This window comes from Coloeus monedula, assembly GCF_965178545.1.
Source record: "Coloeus monedula genome assembly, chromosome: 1".
Taxonomy (NCBI): domain Eukaryota; kingdom Metazoa; phylum Chordata; class Aves; order Passeriformes; family Corvidae; genus Coloeus; species Coloeus monedula.
This window is the reverse complement of record NC_138781.1, coordinates 37,405,086-37,419,040: the sequence shown is the minus strand read 5'-3', so window position 1 is coordinate 37,419,040 and position 13,955 is coordinate 37,405,086. Positions and strand designations below refer to the sequence as shown.

The 13,955-nt window shown below is 37.5% G+C and overlaps 1 protein-coding gene across 1 annotated transcript in view; it reads right to left on the bottom strand.

Annotated features, from left to right (window-relative positions):
- Window positions 1–3,346: 3,346 nt before the first annotated feature.
- KCNH8 (potassium voltage-gated channel subfamily H member 8) overlaps window positions 3,347–13,955 on the bottom strand; it is a gene marked incomplete at both ends in the record, with an annotated part of 172,677 nt that continues 162,068 nt past the window's right edge. Inside the window, one exon of the mRNA XM_082290170.1 lies at window positions 3,347–4,057. Within this exon, the coding sequence (XP_082146296.1) occupies window positions 3,347–4,057 (711 nt within the window). The remainder of the gene's footprint in view (window positions 4,058–13,955) is intronic.

Below are 13,955 nucleotides of genomic sequence, written 5' to 3'. Positions count from 1 at the left end.
ATTTTGGGCAGGTGTGCTGGTCTTGGCTGGGATATTTAATTTTCTTCACACAGGTCTTCATACCAGCTCTTCACAGCAGCTGGTATGGAGCTGTGGTTTGAATTTGTACTGAAACAGGGTGATGAAAGAGAGAGGTTTTGTTACTACTGAGCAGGGCTTACACAGAGCCAAGGCCTTCTCTGTTCCTCCCCCCACCCAGCAGCAAGGGGGCTGGGGGTGCACAGGAAGTTGGAGGGGACACAGCCAGGACAGCTGACCCCGACTGACCCAAGGGACATTCCATACCATGTGGTGCTATGCTCAGCACATTAAAGCTGGAGGAAGAAGGCATGGAGGGACATTTGGAGTGATGGCTTTTGTCTTCCCAAGTCACTGTTCTGTATGATTGAGTCCTGCTCTCCTGGAGATGGCTGAACACCTGCTGTCCATGGGAAGTAGTGAATTCATTCCTCGTTTTGCTTTGCTTGCATACACGGCTTTTGCTTTCCCTATTAAACTGCCTTTATCTCAACCCGTGAGTTTTCTGGCTTTTACTTTTCCTGTTTTGATGCTTATTCTGACAGGAGGGAAATGATTGAGTGGCTGCATGGGGCTGGGTGCTGGCTGAGGTTAAACTACAGCACCTGGAATGAACTCTTGTCTGAAGTTCCCTGAGCTTTTCCCTGGAAGGCAGTACACTCACTTGTGTGATGCCCATCTTACAGAATCTCTGCAATTCAGTGGTATTCCTTGAAACTATGGCCAATACAAATGGTATAGTGTTTGCCAGCTTTGTTCAGGATGTTTTTGACAGTTGCAGAAACAAGGAACAATTTAGGAAAGATATCCTGGTGTTATTTCTTCATAATTACTGCACATGTGTTTTTTTAAATTTGAGAATTAAATGTACAACAGTAAAGCTATGGCTATGTATGTGAAGAGATTTTTTGTGTTTCCACTGACCTTTTTAAACTTTCATACAAAACTGACACAAAAACTCCAGAACAAAACATCCAGTTTTAATCTCATGACACCAGTGTTTATACTGGAAAATGAAAAAAACAATGCCAAAACTTTAACTCATATACATAATGGTTTATGTGTCCTAAAATGAGAAAGCAAATGCTTCTCCCAGTTTATATGTGTAATGGAAATTGTTAAATGGCATTGAGAATTAGGCATGGTGTGTTTGTGCATTCCCAGTCAATAGCTGTGATATGGTGAGCTGAGGAATCAGGATTAGTGGCCAGCTGTGCCACAATGTGCCTGTGCATCCCAAGGAACCAGCACCTGTGCTCCATGGCTATAGGGTGCTGAGGTGCAGTGGGGCTCTGCCAATGTGGCCCTGCCCTGGGTGTGGGGGGCAGGCAGCCCTCCCCCAGCCTCCTGCCCAGCGCTGAGGCAGGGTGGGTACCAGCAGATGGCTAAAGGTGAACCAGGATTGTTTGCAGAAATACCATAGACCTGTACTTGCTACTGTATTTGCTACTATCTGTTGTTTTTATTATTATTATTATTATTATTTTATTATTTTTAAATTTCTGGGATATGCCTAATTTAATCAGCACTTCTCTATTTAACTTTAAACTAGGTGAAAACTGGAATAGAGGTAAAGTAAGAAACCCTGAATATAAACACTCACATTGGAGTGTAGACACACTGGCAAAATTCAGGCAGCCCAAAATGAGAGATGACACTTCACCCCTAATTTGTACCAGTGGGAAAATGGATGTGAAAGGATAAAATTTGGGCACAGAGTATCAGCTGGGGTTTGTGTTCCCGCACACATCCAAATGTTAACGATAATTTCAGTCTTTGAAGTTTTCATAAAAAAACCCAAAACAACCTCTTAAGGAAGTTACACCTAAATCTGTGCTCTGTAAAAATTTCAGTTTAATAACCACCAGTTTGCATTAATTATTAAATGTAACTTAGTTTACTTCTCCATTTTAGGGCACTTATTTTGTCTTGCAAGCATGTTTTTTTTTTTTAGAAAGCTAGCTAAAAATACATACTTATGATGTACACTGCACATCTTTAAGTATATAAATCAAAATTCCAGTGCAAATCTGTAGCTCTGGTTGCACTGTAGCAATATGTTTCTAGTACATTGAATACTGGAAAAAAAAAATTGGGGGGGCATTAAGTCAGATTCTGGATTAAATAAATTGCCAAACCTATAGTATCTTTTTTCTTTATTCTGACTAAAAATCAAAGCTAGTTTTTAGAGATGAAACAAAGAAATCATTAAATAAATAAATATTCTAATCTTATTTCTTTGATTCAGACTAAATAATTGTAATTTTCTCCTTTAATATTTCTCAATTTGCTCGATGGTTTTCATCCCTTTTAATTTTCTTATCCAGATATAAAACCCCTAATGAGGAATGCATTGTAAAATGTTGACTTGTTCTTACAAATGACAGCACAATACTAAGACACAAACCAAGAGTACTTAATGATATCAGTATGACAACTCACTTTTCAAGTAGTGATAGCTTATTATAGGATACAACATTCCAGCTCTTTTATTTTTTTAAATAAAATAATACCTTAATTTATTTGTATTCCACCAGAATGAGTACATTCGTTGCAAATTGCATGCACATAAAAGGGAATCCATTTGTAAACTACATAATATCTTAGTAATAAATAGTATTTGATCTAATACATGATGGTAGTGCATTTCTTGTTAAAACTGCAAGCCTTTACGAAAATGAAACCAAACTCTTATTCTCTTTATAAATATTTTAAATAATTTTTAGGTACATGGTTCATACCAAGTATATAAAAATAGTGGTTTTAGATAAATTAAGAGATTTCATTTACATGACAAATAACGTGCAACAACTAAGCACTCTCTAGCAGCTCTATTTGGTTGATTGTCTAGATGACATGCAGCGAATATTGTCCCTTTGCCTTCACAGAACTGACAAAAAGACCAGCAGGACCCACGATCACCTGAAGCAAACAGTGCCATAGCTATTGTTTGGGAACAACGGTCAGACACTCAGGGAAAACCTTTGCTTCGATGAACAAAAGCCACCCATGACAGTTCTTTGTGCTAGACTTCCAGCTGCTCTGACCCTCAGGGTCTTTGGACTATCACAAAAGTCTGTCAAACAGACAAGTAAGTTATATCTGTATTCAAAATGTTTTTCAACATGCTTCTAGAATCTAGAAATTTATTGTTTTTTCTATACTATGAACCAATATTACCTTTTCTTACTTTCTGTAAGTCTGAATTTTCATGTTTGTAAATCTCCATGATCGCCAAAACAGAGATCAAATAAAGCAGTCATGCAGTACTCTCTAAACGTAAAACTGGCAGCTGTGGAACATGCTTTGAGTACCACTTTGCTGTGTCTCATACATCTATGGCTTGGCAATCTTTATCTTTAAGATCCCTTGTGCTTGTCACAATGTCTATTGGGAAATCTGGGGTCTGTGCAGAAGTTACTCTGGCTGTTGCTTCCAGGTCCCACGATCCTGGCAGGTTCTCAAGGCTTAGTGAGCTGATTGCTCCTTGGCTAAAGCTCTCTTCCTCTGATCTGCTGGGCAGCACGAGGTGTAATGATGCCTCTGATGAAGAGCATACTGAAGGAGAAAGGGTCGCTGAAATAGACTGAAGAGGAGTCAGGGTAGTGTCTGAATGGGGAGAGGTGCATCTTAAAAATTGCAGATTGTCTTTCTGAATTACCTGATACTGGGAAGGGGAATTTTGAAGGCCTGTTGTATAACAAAATTCACCATCCATAGAATTTTGCAGGTTGGGTTCAGTCCTTTGGGGACTGCTGCCTACAGAAGACAGGTCTGTATTCCAAATGTCACAGAATGTGTTTCCACGACAAAGTTGTGCTTTGGTGCAAGTGAAGTTCCCAGCTTGCATGTGCGAGCAAGGTTGATGTGTAGTCCAAGCCACTCGAGACTGCAGACTATCCAGTGTGGGACTTCGAGATATGCTGTGCACAGCACAGAATCCTGGAGCCTTCTGGGATGTGAGCAGGTTCTCCAGAAGGTGCATCACATTCTTCATATCCTTACGTAATTGTGAGACTTCTTGACTTAAAGTTGTCATCTGTTATGAAAGGGCAAAATATCACAGTATTTATTCATGCACCATGCATAAAGTATGCACATACATCCCTTTTTTCCTTCTAAAAATGGCAGCTTTGATTTATGGCACGGTGTCTCTACAGTAAAGAAATATGCTCTGCTAATGTTTATGGGGAAATAGTCCTTCCAGCTACTTTAATTCACCTGATTTTAAATGATTCTCTGTCTGTAAAAATTGGTCATAGGGTCAGAGCTGAGATGACTTCCAGAGGGAGTATGACACCAATATTTTCTTGATCAATCATTAAATATTTTCAACCATAAACCTTTCTTATTAAACAATTTTATACTGATGAATTACATAAAAATGAGGTCTTGTGAAATCTTGTGTGTGCAAAACAAAGAATCAGATTTTTTATTAGACCTTTTCTCTTAAATGCTGAAACTACTGATAGCATCCAGTTGGTTACATAAAGTACATGAAGTCTTTCCCAACACTGCTGCTTCAGGAGGGGATCAGATTGGCAAGTTCTGAATTTCTGTTTTAAAGTTGACTGGCATATGAACATTAATGGGGACATTTGCTAGGACTTTATAAGGATGTTCTGGGCAATGAGAAGTCTAGTTCAAACATAAAAGTAACCCACTCACCATTTCAAATGGTAGAAATTAAATTTGTCTCCATGATAGCTATCAATCTATTCTAGGTCAAAGCACTGTCATTATCATTAAAATAGTTTCTCTTACTGGTGCTACTTAGTTGAAAAAAAGACATGACTGCACATTCTTCAAGCCACATGTCAAAAAGAAAAAAAGCTATTTCAGGAGGCCTTTCTTTGACTCAAGTAAAGACATCACTGATTAAATGATCTGCACAGATTAATTTTCATATAACCAGAAGTAGAAGTATAATTTTCATTTTTCTGGCAGGATAGTTCTGAAGAAATCTGCTGGAAAGACATTTCAGGCTGAGTTTGATTGTGTTAATACAGGCACAATAATTATAAAGAAATTTGGAGAACAAAGTAGGAAGCTCCAATACAGCTCCTATAGATCTATTCATTTTTCTCTGAGCAAAGAGGTCAAACCCAATATATTGTTCAATAGTTTTGTAGTGATCACACTGCCTCTGGAGAGAAAATCCTTAAAGGGGGGAGACTCTTGAGTGGCAGGTGACAGGATCTTCCTGTGTCTCTGCACTTCTCTTTCTTTCTACCTTGTTGTTTAATTGAGTCACAGTAGGTAGAAAATAACCATGAGATCCTCTTCTGACACCTGAGATTAAGCTTTGAATGCTTGGTAACTTCAGTAAATGTGAGGAGTTAAAATATGCTGCCAAAGCATTTTGTGAACAGGCTTCCTGTGGGGTCTGAGCAGCCAGGGAAGGTTCTTGGTACCGTCAGACTGTAAGGAAGCACACTGAGATTGCTGGACAAATCAACTGCACAAGAACTCCTGTGTTCTGTTGGTAACTGGGGGATGACATTGCAAAACATTCAAAAGCTTATTTGGGAAGAAAGGGGGAAGACAGACAATCAAACTCATGGCTATCTAGATTCAGTGGTCATCAGTTCTTTTTAGGATCATCACTGGCCCCTACACCTAGTGGATACAGCAATGATTTTCTATATATAATTTCCCAACTTGCGTCAATTTTTCAAGGCCTTCTGCAGTTGTGCAAATAGAAGCATTGACACTACCTTATGAGTATGCACCTTATCCAAACTATGAATGCTGTGTGAAAATATCTATTTAAAAATATCTTGTTTGGTTTGATCTATGTTTTTGTTTTCCATTTCTCATCACTTATGAGCTTTTTAGAAGTTTAATCATCATTTAACGTGTTTCTTTTGCCAATTCATTGAGACAATACAGCAAAAATCAATTCCAGCATCAGCACTTGTGACAGCCCTGAATTTCTGTTCATTCATTACAACATGCTCTAGTGCCCAGATACTCTGTTTTTGATATATCAGCTAGCTCATAGGGTGTTTTCTTCTCTCATAAGCTTGCTCTTCCACCAACGTAGGAATTGACCTGATAAACCCCTTTGAAGTAGATTTTAATGGTTTCCAGTAGTATGATAGTCAGAGTAGTTATGCCAAACTTACTCACCACTACCATTTAGTAAGATCTATTTGGACCTATTCTGGATGCCACATACACAAAATATGTAGGTTTCATGATTTTATGAACTATTAATCTTACAAGATTAAACCTCCAGTATCGATACCACTTTTAATTTTCATCTGTCTCTATATTATTGTAGTTCTATACATACATGGCATAGTAATGGTGTTCCTACCAATGCAACACTGTTTATACTATTATTTTTATACCCTGCAGAAATCTTTGAGCAGATGCAAATAAAAGGGTGTAATAGGGGGAAAAAAATCTTATCAGTACTATTAACAATTTCACAGTGTTTGAGAAAGTGCAAAAGAACAGAGATTAAAAGCCAAAGGAATTTTATGTTTGTGAAAGAGAAATTGAAAGCAGAACAGTTTCCTCCTGAGGAAAAAGGGCTAATTCCTGGCATGCTGGTAAGGCTGCACTCTTTTCAGGAGCTCACTGATTATTGCTAGGCAAAACAGCTACTCATACAAATGGTTCCCACTGTGCTAGGCAGACAGCTTTAAAATTATCTCTGAGATCCCAAATATACTTGAAATGCTGCCTTAACACTTCCTAGGACTTGAAAAAGATACTGCAATATTTCCGGATGTAGAAACTGGGTTTTATACAGATTTAGCTTCAAGTAGCAAGAGGTGCTTCTCAGACTGTTTGAAAGAAAAGTCCTGGTGCCTTTTTAGTAGACCATGTTATCAGGAAAGAATATATTCAAAATAGAGGTTAAAATAAAAATTTTACTTGATGTATTTTGTGTTTTCAAATTACTTTGACAGTTTCAGCAGAAAGTATTTTTCTTTACTACCAATATTAAACTGTTGAGCAGTTTGAGTACTTTGTTCCATGTAATTAGGTAGGAATGATGTCATGTAAGATGATTATGATGATTATTTATTTGTTTATTTTTCAATGACAGATTTGCAACTGGAATGCCTAGCTCTCATAATTGTTCCTGGATAAATCTGGAATAAGAATTTTTCTGATTAGAAGCTGATTCTGATTAGTACATTGGTATTTTTTTCTTTCTGTGTTTACTCCCTTTTGAAATTCAAACTTCAAACCCAGATATCTTCCTGTTATTACTCTTTCTGAACACCTGAAGAAGTGAAGATGAATATTTGCTCCTTGAGTAATGGAAGTTGCATTTTGGCAAAGTGGAGGAGCTGCCTGGCTTGCACTGCATATGGCAGCTTCTCTATTCCCTTGCTTGGTCTTTCATTACTTCTATTCTGCTTTTTCATTAAGTCAGGGAGACTTTCAGGTAGAGTGAGCTGTCTTTGAAGGCTCAGATTGACTAACTGCTGATATTCTTTTCCTTACTGACTACATTGTTGAATGAATGAAACAAGAAGTCAGTGGAGGCAGACTCTTCACTGATCATCTGTCAGCAACTCTGTGGCATTGGTATTATGGTGACAGACATTTCTGATTTAATGGCTTTAGTAATAAAGCTAGTTGCAGAAGGAAAAAAATCCAGCGCAGCTAATCTGAGTTCAGATTAAATCTATAGGATTTGTGCAATGATATGATTATTCAGTTTCAGTGAAATAAATCCAGGAATCTGGAAGGCTGTGCAATTTGTTTTACTGTGTGGGAGTAGGAAATTTGCTCGCTTGTCTGCTGCCTCACTAGCCAGCTCTTTGGTAGTTCCAGTGACCAGTTTGTCTGGGTAAATTAGGATACCAAGATTATTGCTATTAAACACGTAAGGATAAAGTAGAGAAGTATAAAGGACTAGATTATTTAAATGTATTCAAGTCAACAGGGGTCCCATGAAATTCAGTCTAGAAAAGGGGTTCCCAAACTGCAGTTCTAATAGTAATTTGTGACTCTTCATTCAGAGTGAATCTGGCTGGTGGGAAGGAGGGAGGGGGGCAAGAGGAAAGTTGATTAAAGGTATGGAGCATCTCTTCTACAAGGAAAGGTTAAGAGAATTGGGATTTTTCAGCCTAGAAAAGAGAAGGCTTTGGAATAACCTAATTGAAGCCTTCCAGTACCTGAAGGGAGACTACAAGAAAGACGGAGGAGGATCACTTACAAGAGCATGTGGTGAGAGGACATGGGGGAATGGCTTCAAACTTAGAGAGTAGGTTTAGTTTAGATATTAGGAAGAAATTCTTTACTGTGAGCGTTGTGAAGCACTGGAACAGATTGCACAGGGAAGCTGTGGATGCCCCATCCCTTGAAGTGTTCAAGGCCAGGTTGGATGAGTCTTTGAGCAACCTGGTCTAGTGGAAGGTGTCCCTGCCCATGGTAGGGAGGTTGGAACAAGATAGTCTTTAAGAACCCTTCCAACACAAGCCATTTCATGATTCTGTGACTGTTGGATGTGCAATCTGCCTTTAGGTTCACATAGAATCAGGACGGTGACAGCATAATTGTAGCAATAAGAAAACCAGGTTTGGAAATTACTGCTTCAAGGAATTCAGAAAGTATCAGGGACAAACTGTCAGACTAGCTACTGATTGAGAGCAAATGGAGGATTGTGGAAATCCCAGGTGGCTGGGAGACAAGAAGCTGGCAATATGTGCTGATGAAAGGAAACCTGAGGTAGTATATATGATTTTGGGCAAAAATATGAAGCAGACAATTTCTATAAGCACCTAAAGGAATAGTTAAAAGAGAAGAGGCAACATTATGTTTCTTAAGAATAAACCTTGGCAAAACCATAATTCTCTTCTTTAACTGAAAAGCTGTTTAAAATATAAGAAGAAACTTTGGATGTAATATACACCTTGTTAGAAGACTTCTGAGATGTTACTGTCCACGTGACACTCTTCTAGAACTATTTTCTAGAAGAAAATATGAAGGAGATGTAATCACCGTAAGCTGGATTCTTGAATGATTGGAATGGTTTATGATCAATAGTTTGCTGTCAACCATGGACATTTTAAGATATTCTTTTTAGCACCCTCTCCTGATCTGTTTTTATTTAATGTTTATTTTTAATGTCTAAATGGAATTCATGTTCACTTTCAAATATAAGTAATATGAAATTCAAGAAAGATAAATGTTAAACATTACATCTGAAAAGAAAATGTCAGAGGCATGAATATAATATTCTGCCTATGCAGAGTATTATAGAAAAATGTCTGTGGAGTTCTGCTGAATGACACTTTGTGGACATTAATCATACTCCCAGGAAATACGAACAGGGTATTTTCTTTAACTGAACTCAAGAAGGGGGTTTTCTTCACAAGGAATTACTTAGGCTGCTTGAAATACAGCTGCCTGAGATTGTGTACTTTGTCAGTGATTTCGAAGATCTAACCAAAGACAATTCAAAAGAAAATTATACCAATGAAGTGTTGTAGCAAATGTAATGGGAAAAGAAAGTCAAACAGAATTTGGTTTGCTGAGATCTGCTGGAATCACATGTTTCCAGAATAAATTGACTTTAGGAGGAGAACACCAATCAACTTCTTACGATCTGCTAGGCAGAAAAGAAAAAGCAGTGAACTTGTGAACTTGCATACCTACAGACATTAACATTTAGGAAAATAGATGAGTGCAGGAACATTTTGAAATGCCTGTTAGAGATTAAGTGTACAGTCATTGTCATCTGTCATGGTAGTAATATTTTTTACTCAAATTTGAAGTCAGCTTTTGGTGTCCGCTTGATTTGTATACTGCATGGTTGCCTCTCAGTTAATTCCTTTGTCTCAGGTGCCTTTCTGCCCTGGAAAACTGCAAGAGACTCACCACAGCATATGGGACTTATGCTATGTATGTACAGTGTGTTCTGCTTAAAAAGAAATAACCTAAGCTTTAGAGCATCAACTGTTTTTGTTACTTCATCAGCCAATACCAATTAAACTAATATTAAAAGAAGAACAAAGCTACCTGGTAAGGCGTCTCTACAGTTATCAAAGTATGAGAGCAGAGAGACAAAACAACAAGGTAGAAGTTCTTTGGAAACATGAATGTCAGTGCTAAAAGAGAAGATATATTTTAAAAAATCTTGGCAGGCAAAGTGCATTTACACTGCACGCATTGTTTAGAAAGCTCTTATTTCTTAATACAGATGATACTTGGTTTTATGTCTTGGCTTTAATGTGAAATTTACATGGCTAAAATCCAAAATGGATAGATTAGTTTTAATAGTTTTCATCATCTATAAATGTTGTTAGTTCACTTTTTGCCATATTTTTCTTGATTGAAAGATGTTTTAAAAGCAAATTACTGGGATAGCCTTGCTGTGATGTAATTTCTCTCATGTGATAATATAGTTATGAACTTGTTAGAAAGAGCATGTATTTAATTATTCTAAGTCAAGTGAGTTCATTGTATGAACTCTCAAGTTGCAAATTGAACTTTAATGCTATATCCCCTGTGTAAAACTGAAAGCCTGATTAACTTCACAAAATTTTCTTTAGTGTCCCTGATTATCATCTGCATATATTTTTAATAGTAAAAATGTTTTTTTTTTTCTGTACTGAGAATGGGATTGATTTTTTGGCAGCTGGATTTGAAATACATTTTAAAATAATATATGTATAAAATTTATGATTGGGAAAATAAACATATTTGCTCTAGGATTGTTCCTTTTATTAGATACAAGTTAAATATCCCTGTGAATATAATTTCTCTGTTCTGCATAAGTACCAGATGCTTAGAGTATTCTAAGTACTTGCATTTAAAAAACCTAAAATTAAAAATAGCTGAATTTCCACTAAGTGCTCCAATGTGGAGCTAAATAGAAGGCAATTATCTAGCTCAAAACCTGACCCTATTCATATTTCCTTATGTTTATTTGTTTTTCAGTTGAATGGGAGAAATGTGAACACTGTGTTCATTATACTGTTATAGTACTGTAATTGTGGGATCTACTAATATGGTAAAGCATGAAAACAGCCCCCAGATTTCTGAAGCTGAGGGAGGCTGCACTGAAGCTGGGTTCCATATGAGGAAAACAGGGGACATGACAAAGCAATCTGAGTTTGTCTGCATGCACTAGATGAGATTGCCTTTTTATCTGAGCTCAAAATCATGTACCCATGTAGCATGTTTTTGAATGGAGAATGTGTACATGTAATTAGGGGGAAAATATGACTAATTTTGGGCATTTCCTTATTTTAACTGGTCTATGTTTTGAAATAATTCAGATTTGGGTTTTGCAAACTGAATCAAAGTAAAAGTATTTCTCTGCTCTTTTCATACAGTGGCATTCAAATGATAGAGAGCTACAAGCCTAGTAGGATACAGGCAATGGGACAGTGATAGGCAGGTGCTTTAATCTAGATGTCTTGGCCATCTGTATACCTCAGAAAATCTGCTTTGTGGTTTCCTATTTTTACTTCGTGGGCTCCTTAGTAGATATGTATGATTGCATCAGGTAAATGGTGCCTCTGAAAAAATGCTCAGTGTTCAGATACACTCATCTGATCAGCATTTGCAGACAAATGCATTGGAGAGATGCAATCGGGTGTACAGATCTCTGCAAAGGAAGGACAGAGACTCGTAAGGCAGAATACTCTTCCTGAGTTCTTGCTCTGCCTAGTTTGGAGCAGATCTTTGAAACAAGCTTTCCCCAGCTCAGCAAAATGTACAGTGCTGATAGATATTCAGTAACCTAATCTTGAAACTATTGCTTAAGTAACTGTGTTTTTACTGGAACAAGAACCTGAACCTTAACTCTCACCTGCTGTATACTGACGGTACTGAGCTATAATGAATGTCATGCCATCTTTATTCAGTGATTATTTATACTAAGTGTAAGGGACAAACATGGTAGGAGATAAATTAGTCCTATTCCACTCCACCTTGCAATACTGAACTGGACATAAATTCCTGCATCAGCTTGGGTCTCATTTAGGCTCAATGAGCAGTGAGGTCAGGTGAGGGAATGGAGAAGCTGGTTAACTGGCTGAGCAGCCAAAGCATGGAGCTGTACAGCAGCAATTAGGGGTGTGTTCAAGGTTGTCTCACATTGACTGTGCTGACTTTGGAGACTACTCTCCTTAGAGGAAGTCTGTGCATACATTACTACTAAAGTTAATGTGGTAACAAATCTGAGAAGTGAAACCAAGGCCCTGAGTTGTGTTACTTTCTTAGGTAAATGAAACGTTCTTTGGATTATGTAGTGTATGCCACATACCCAAAATACTGCCAGGAGCTCAGCTGTATTTCTAAACTAGGTATAGCTAATTTTGTTGATTTTTCTCTGGGGTAACGTTTTCTTTGCTTTGCTAACAACAGACTGTATTGAAAGTCTGAATGGAAAGACATGTCTTTTTTCCCCCCCATGAACAGCCGAAATATTTCTAAGCTAACTAGTGAACTGTTGTAATACAATTGCCTTTCATGAAAGCAGTTATTTTTGCATTTGTTGATTGACTTCTGATCTCCACTGGAAAATGTACTAATGACAGTGTTTACTGCTGTTGGCTACTTGTGACCTGTTTTCTCATATTTTCTCTACCAGGAGGAGACTGCATGTCTTTAATACAGAACTTTGTTTCTGACTGTGCTGGTATTTTAACTACTGCGAGTATTCTGCTGCAGCATCAGTGATAAGTTCCCATTACTGGTCATCATCAAATGATGAAAGCGCTGGGGCTACAAATATTCAGTACTTAATACAACAACAGAAAACTCCAAGCAACAGCTACTGAGTATCAGCAAGGCTGCCCAGAGGCTCATCTGGGTAAGCACCAAGTCCATACTATCCATTCAGAAACTCCAGCTGGGGCATGTTTGACTACACATAGAATATGCAGTTAAGCAGCCTTACAGTCATGCAGTTTTTCCAATGTAAATGTTGATCCATGGGAGGACTAGGAGGTTACCCATCCATCTCTGGGATTTGAGCCCAGAATATTACCTATGAAATCTAAATCTAGTCCTACTGTCTGTTTTATGTTAATGTGAACAAACAGCTTGTATAACATTTTGATCAGATAGTATTATTAGGACAAAATTAAAATTGTATGTGGAGAGAAATGACCTTGAACATGTGGAGTTTTTTTCTTTTTTTTGATTAACATATTCCCCTGCTCCAAGATTTATTTATTTATCACTTTTCACTAGAAAAACAATGAGAAGCCCAGAACTGTTCCAGTTGAAATGTTTGTTTAATCCACAAGATCCCTGCCTTGGAACATCTGTCACCATGATACGTTTTCCAGTTGCCTCTTGCAGATAGCCACATAATACCTCCTCCTATTTCAAAAAATCCTGTTCTCAAAAGGGATGAGTCAGTATGACTTGTGTGTCTCAAAAGCATTATATAGGAAATGTAATTTCCTATCATAATGGTGGTGTCAATGAACATCTTGAAGATTTTTTTGAGTTCTTTGTCCAAGTCCTATAAAAAACCATAGTTTTTCATGGCCCACAGTCAATGGGTCATAAGACTTTTGTCTGAACTCTACACTTTGACATACGAATTAGGTGATGCATTCATAGTAACTAACTAACCATGCATGCACTCTTAGCTTAGGATGTTTAAGTTATCTAACCAAGTTAAGATGACTCAGGATGAAAGAGGTTTATAAGCTCAATACTTTGTAAGTGGAAAATAATAACTAGATTAAGTGTACACAATATAGGAGGAGAAATAAAAATAAAACTTGACATTTCTGGTAGCCAGAGAGCTCAGGGAGGAAGTGAAACTGTGTGGTGGGACTTATTGAGATGTTTCCTCATGTAGAAGTACAAGGAATTGTCTGTAATCTTTTCACATTGAAAGCGAGAGTATGCTGGAAACAGATTTTAGTCTTTCAGTATAACTGTGAAGTTAGTCTGATGCTTTAATCTTGTTAGCTGAAGTGCTGCAAGGACTGTGTATA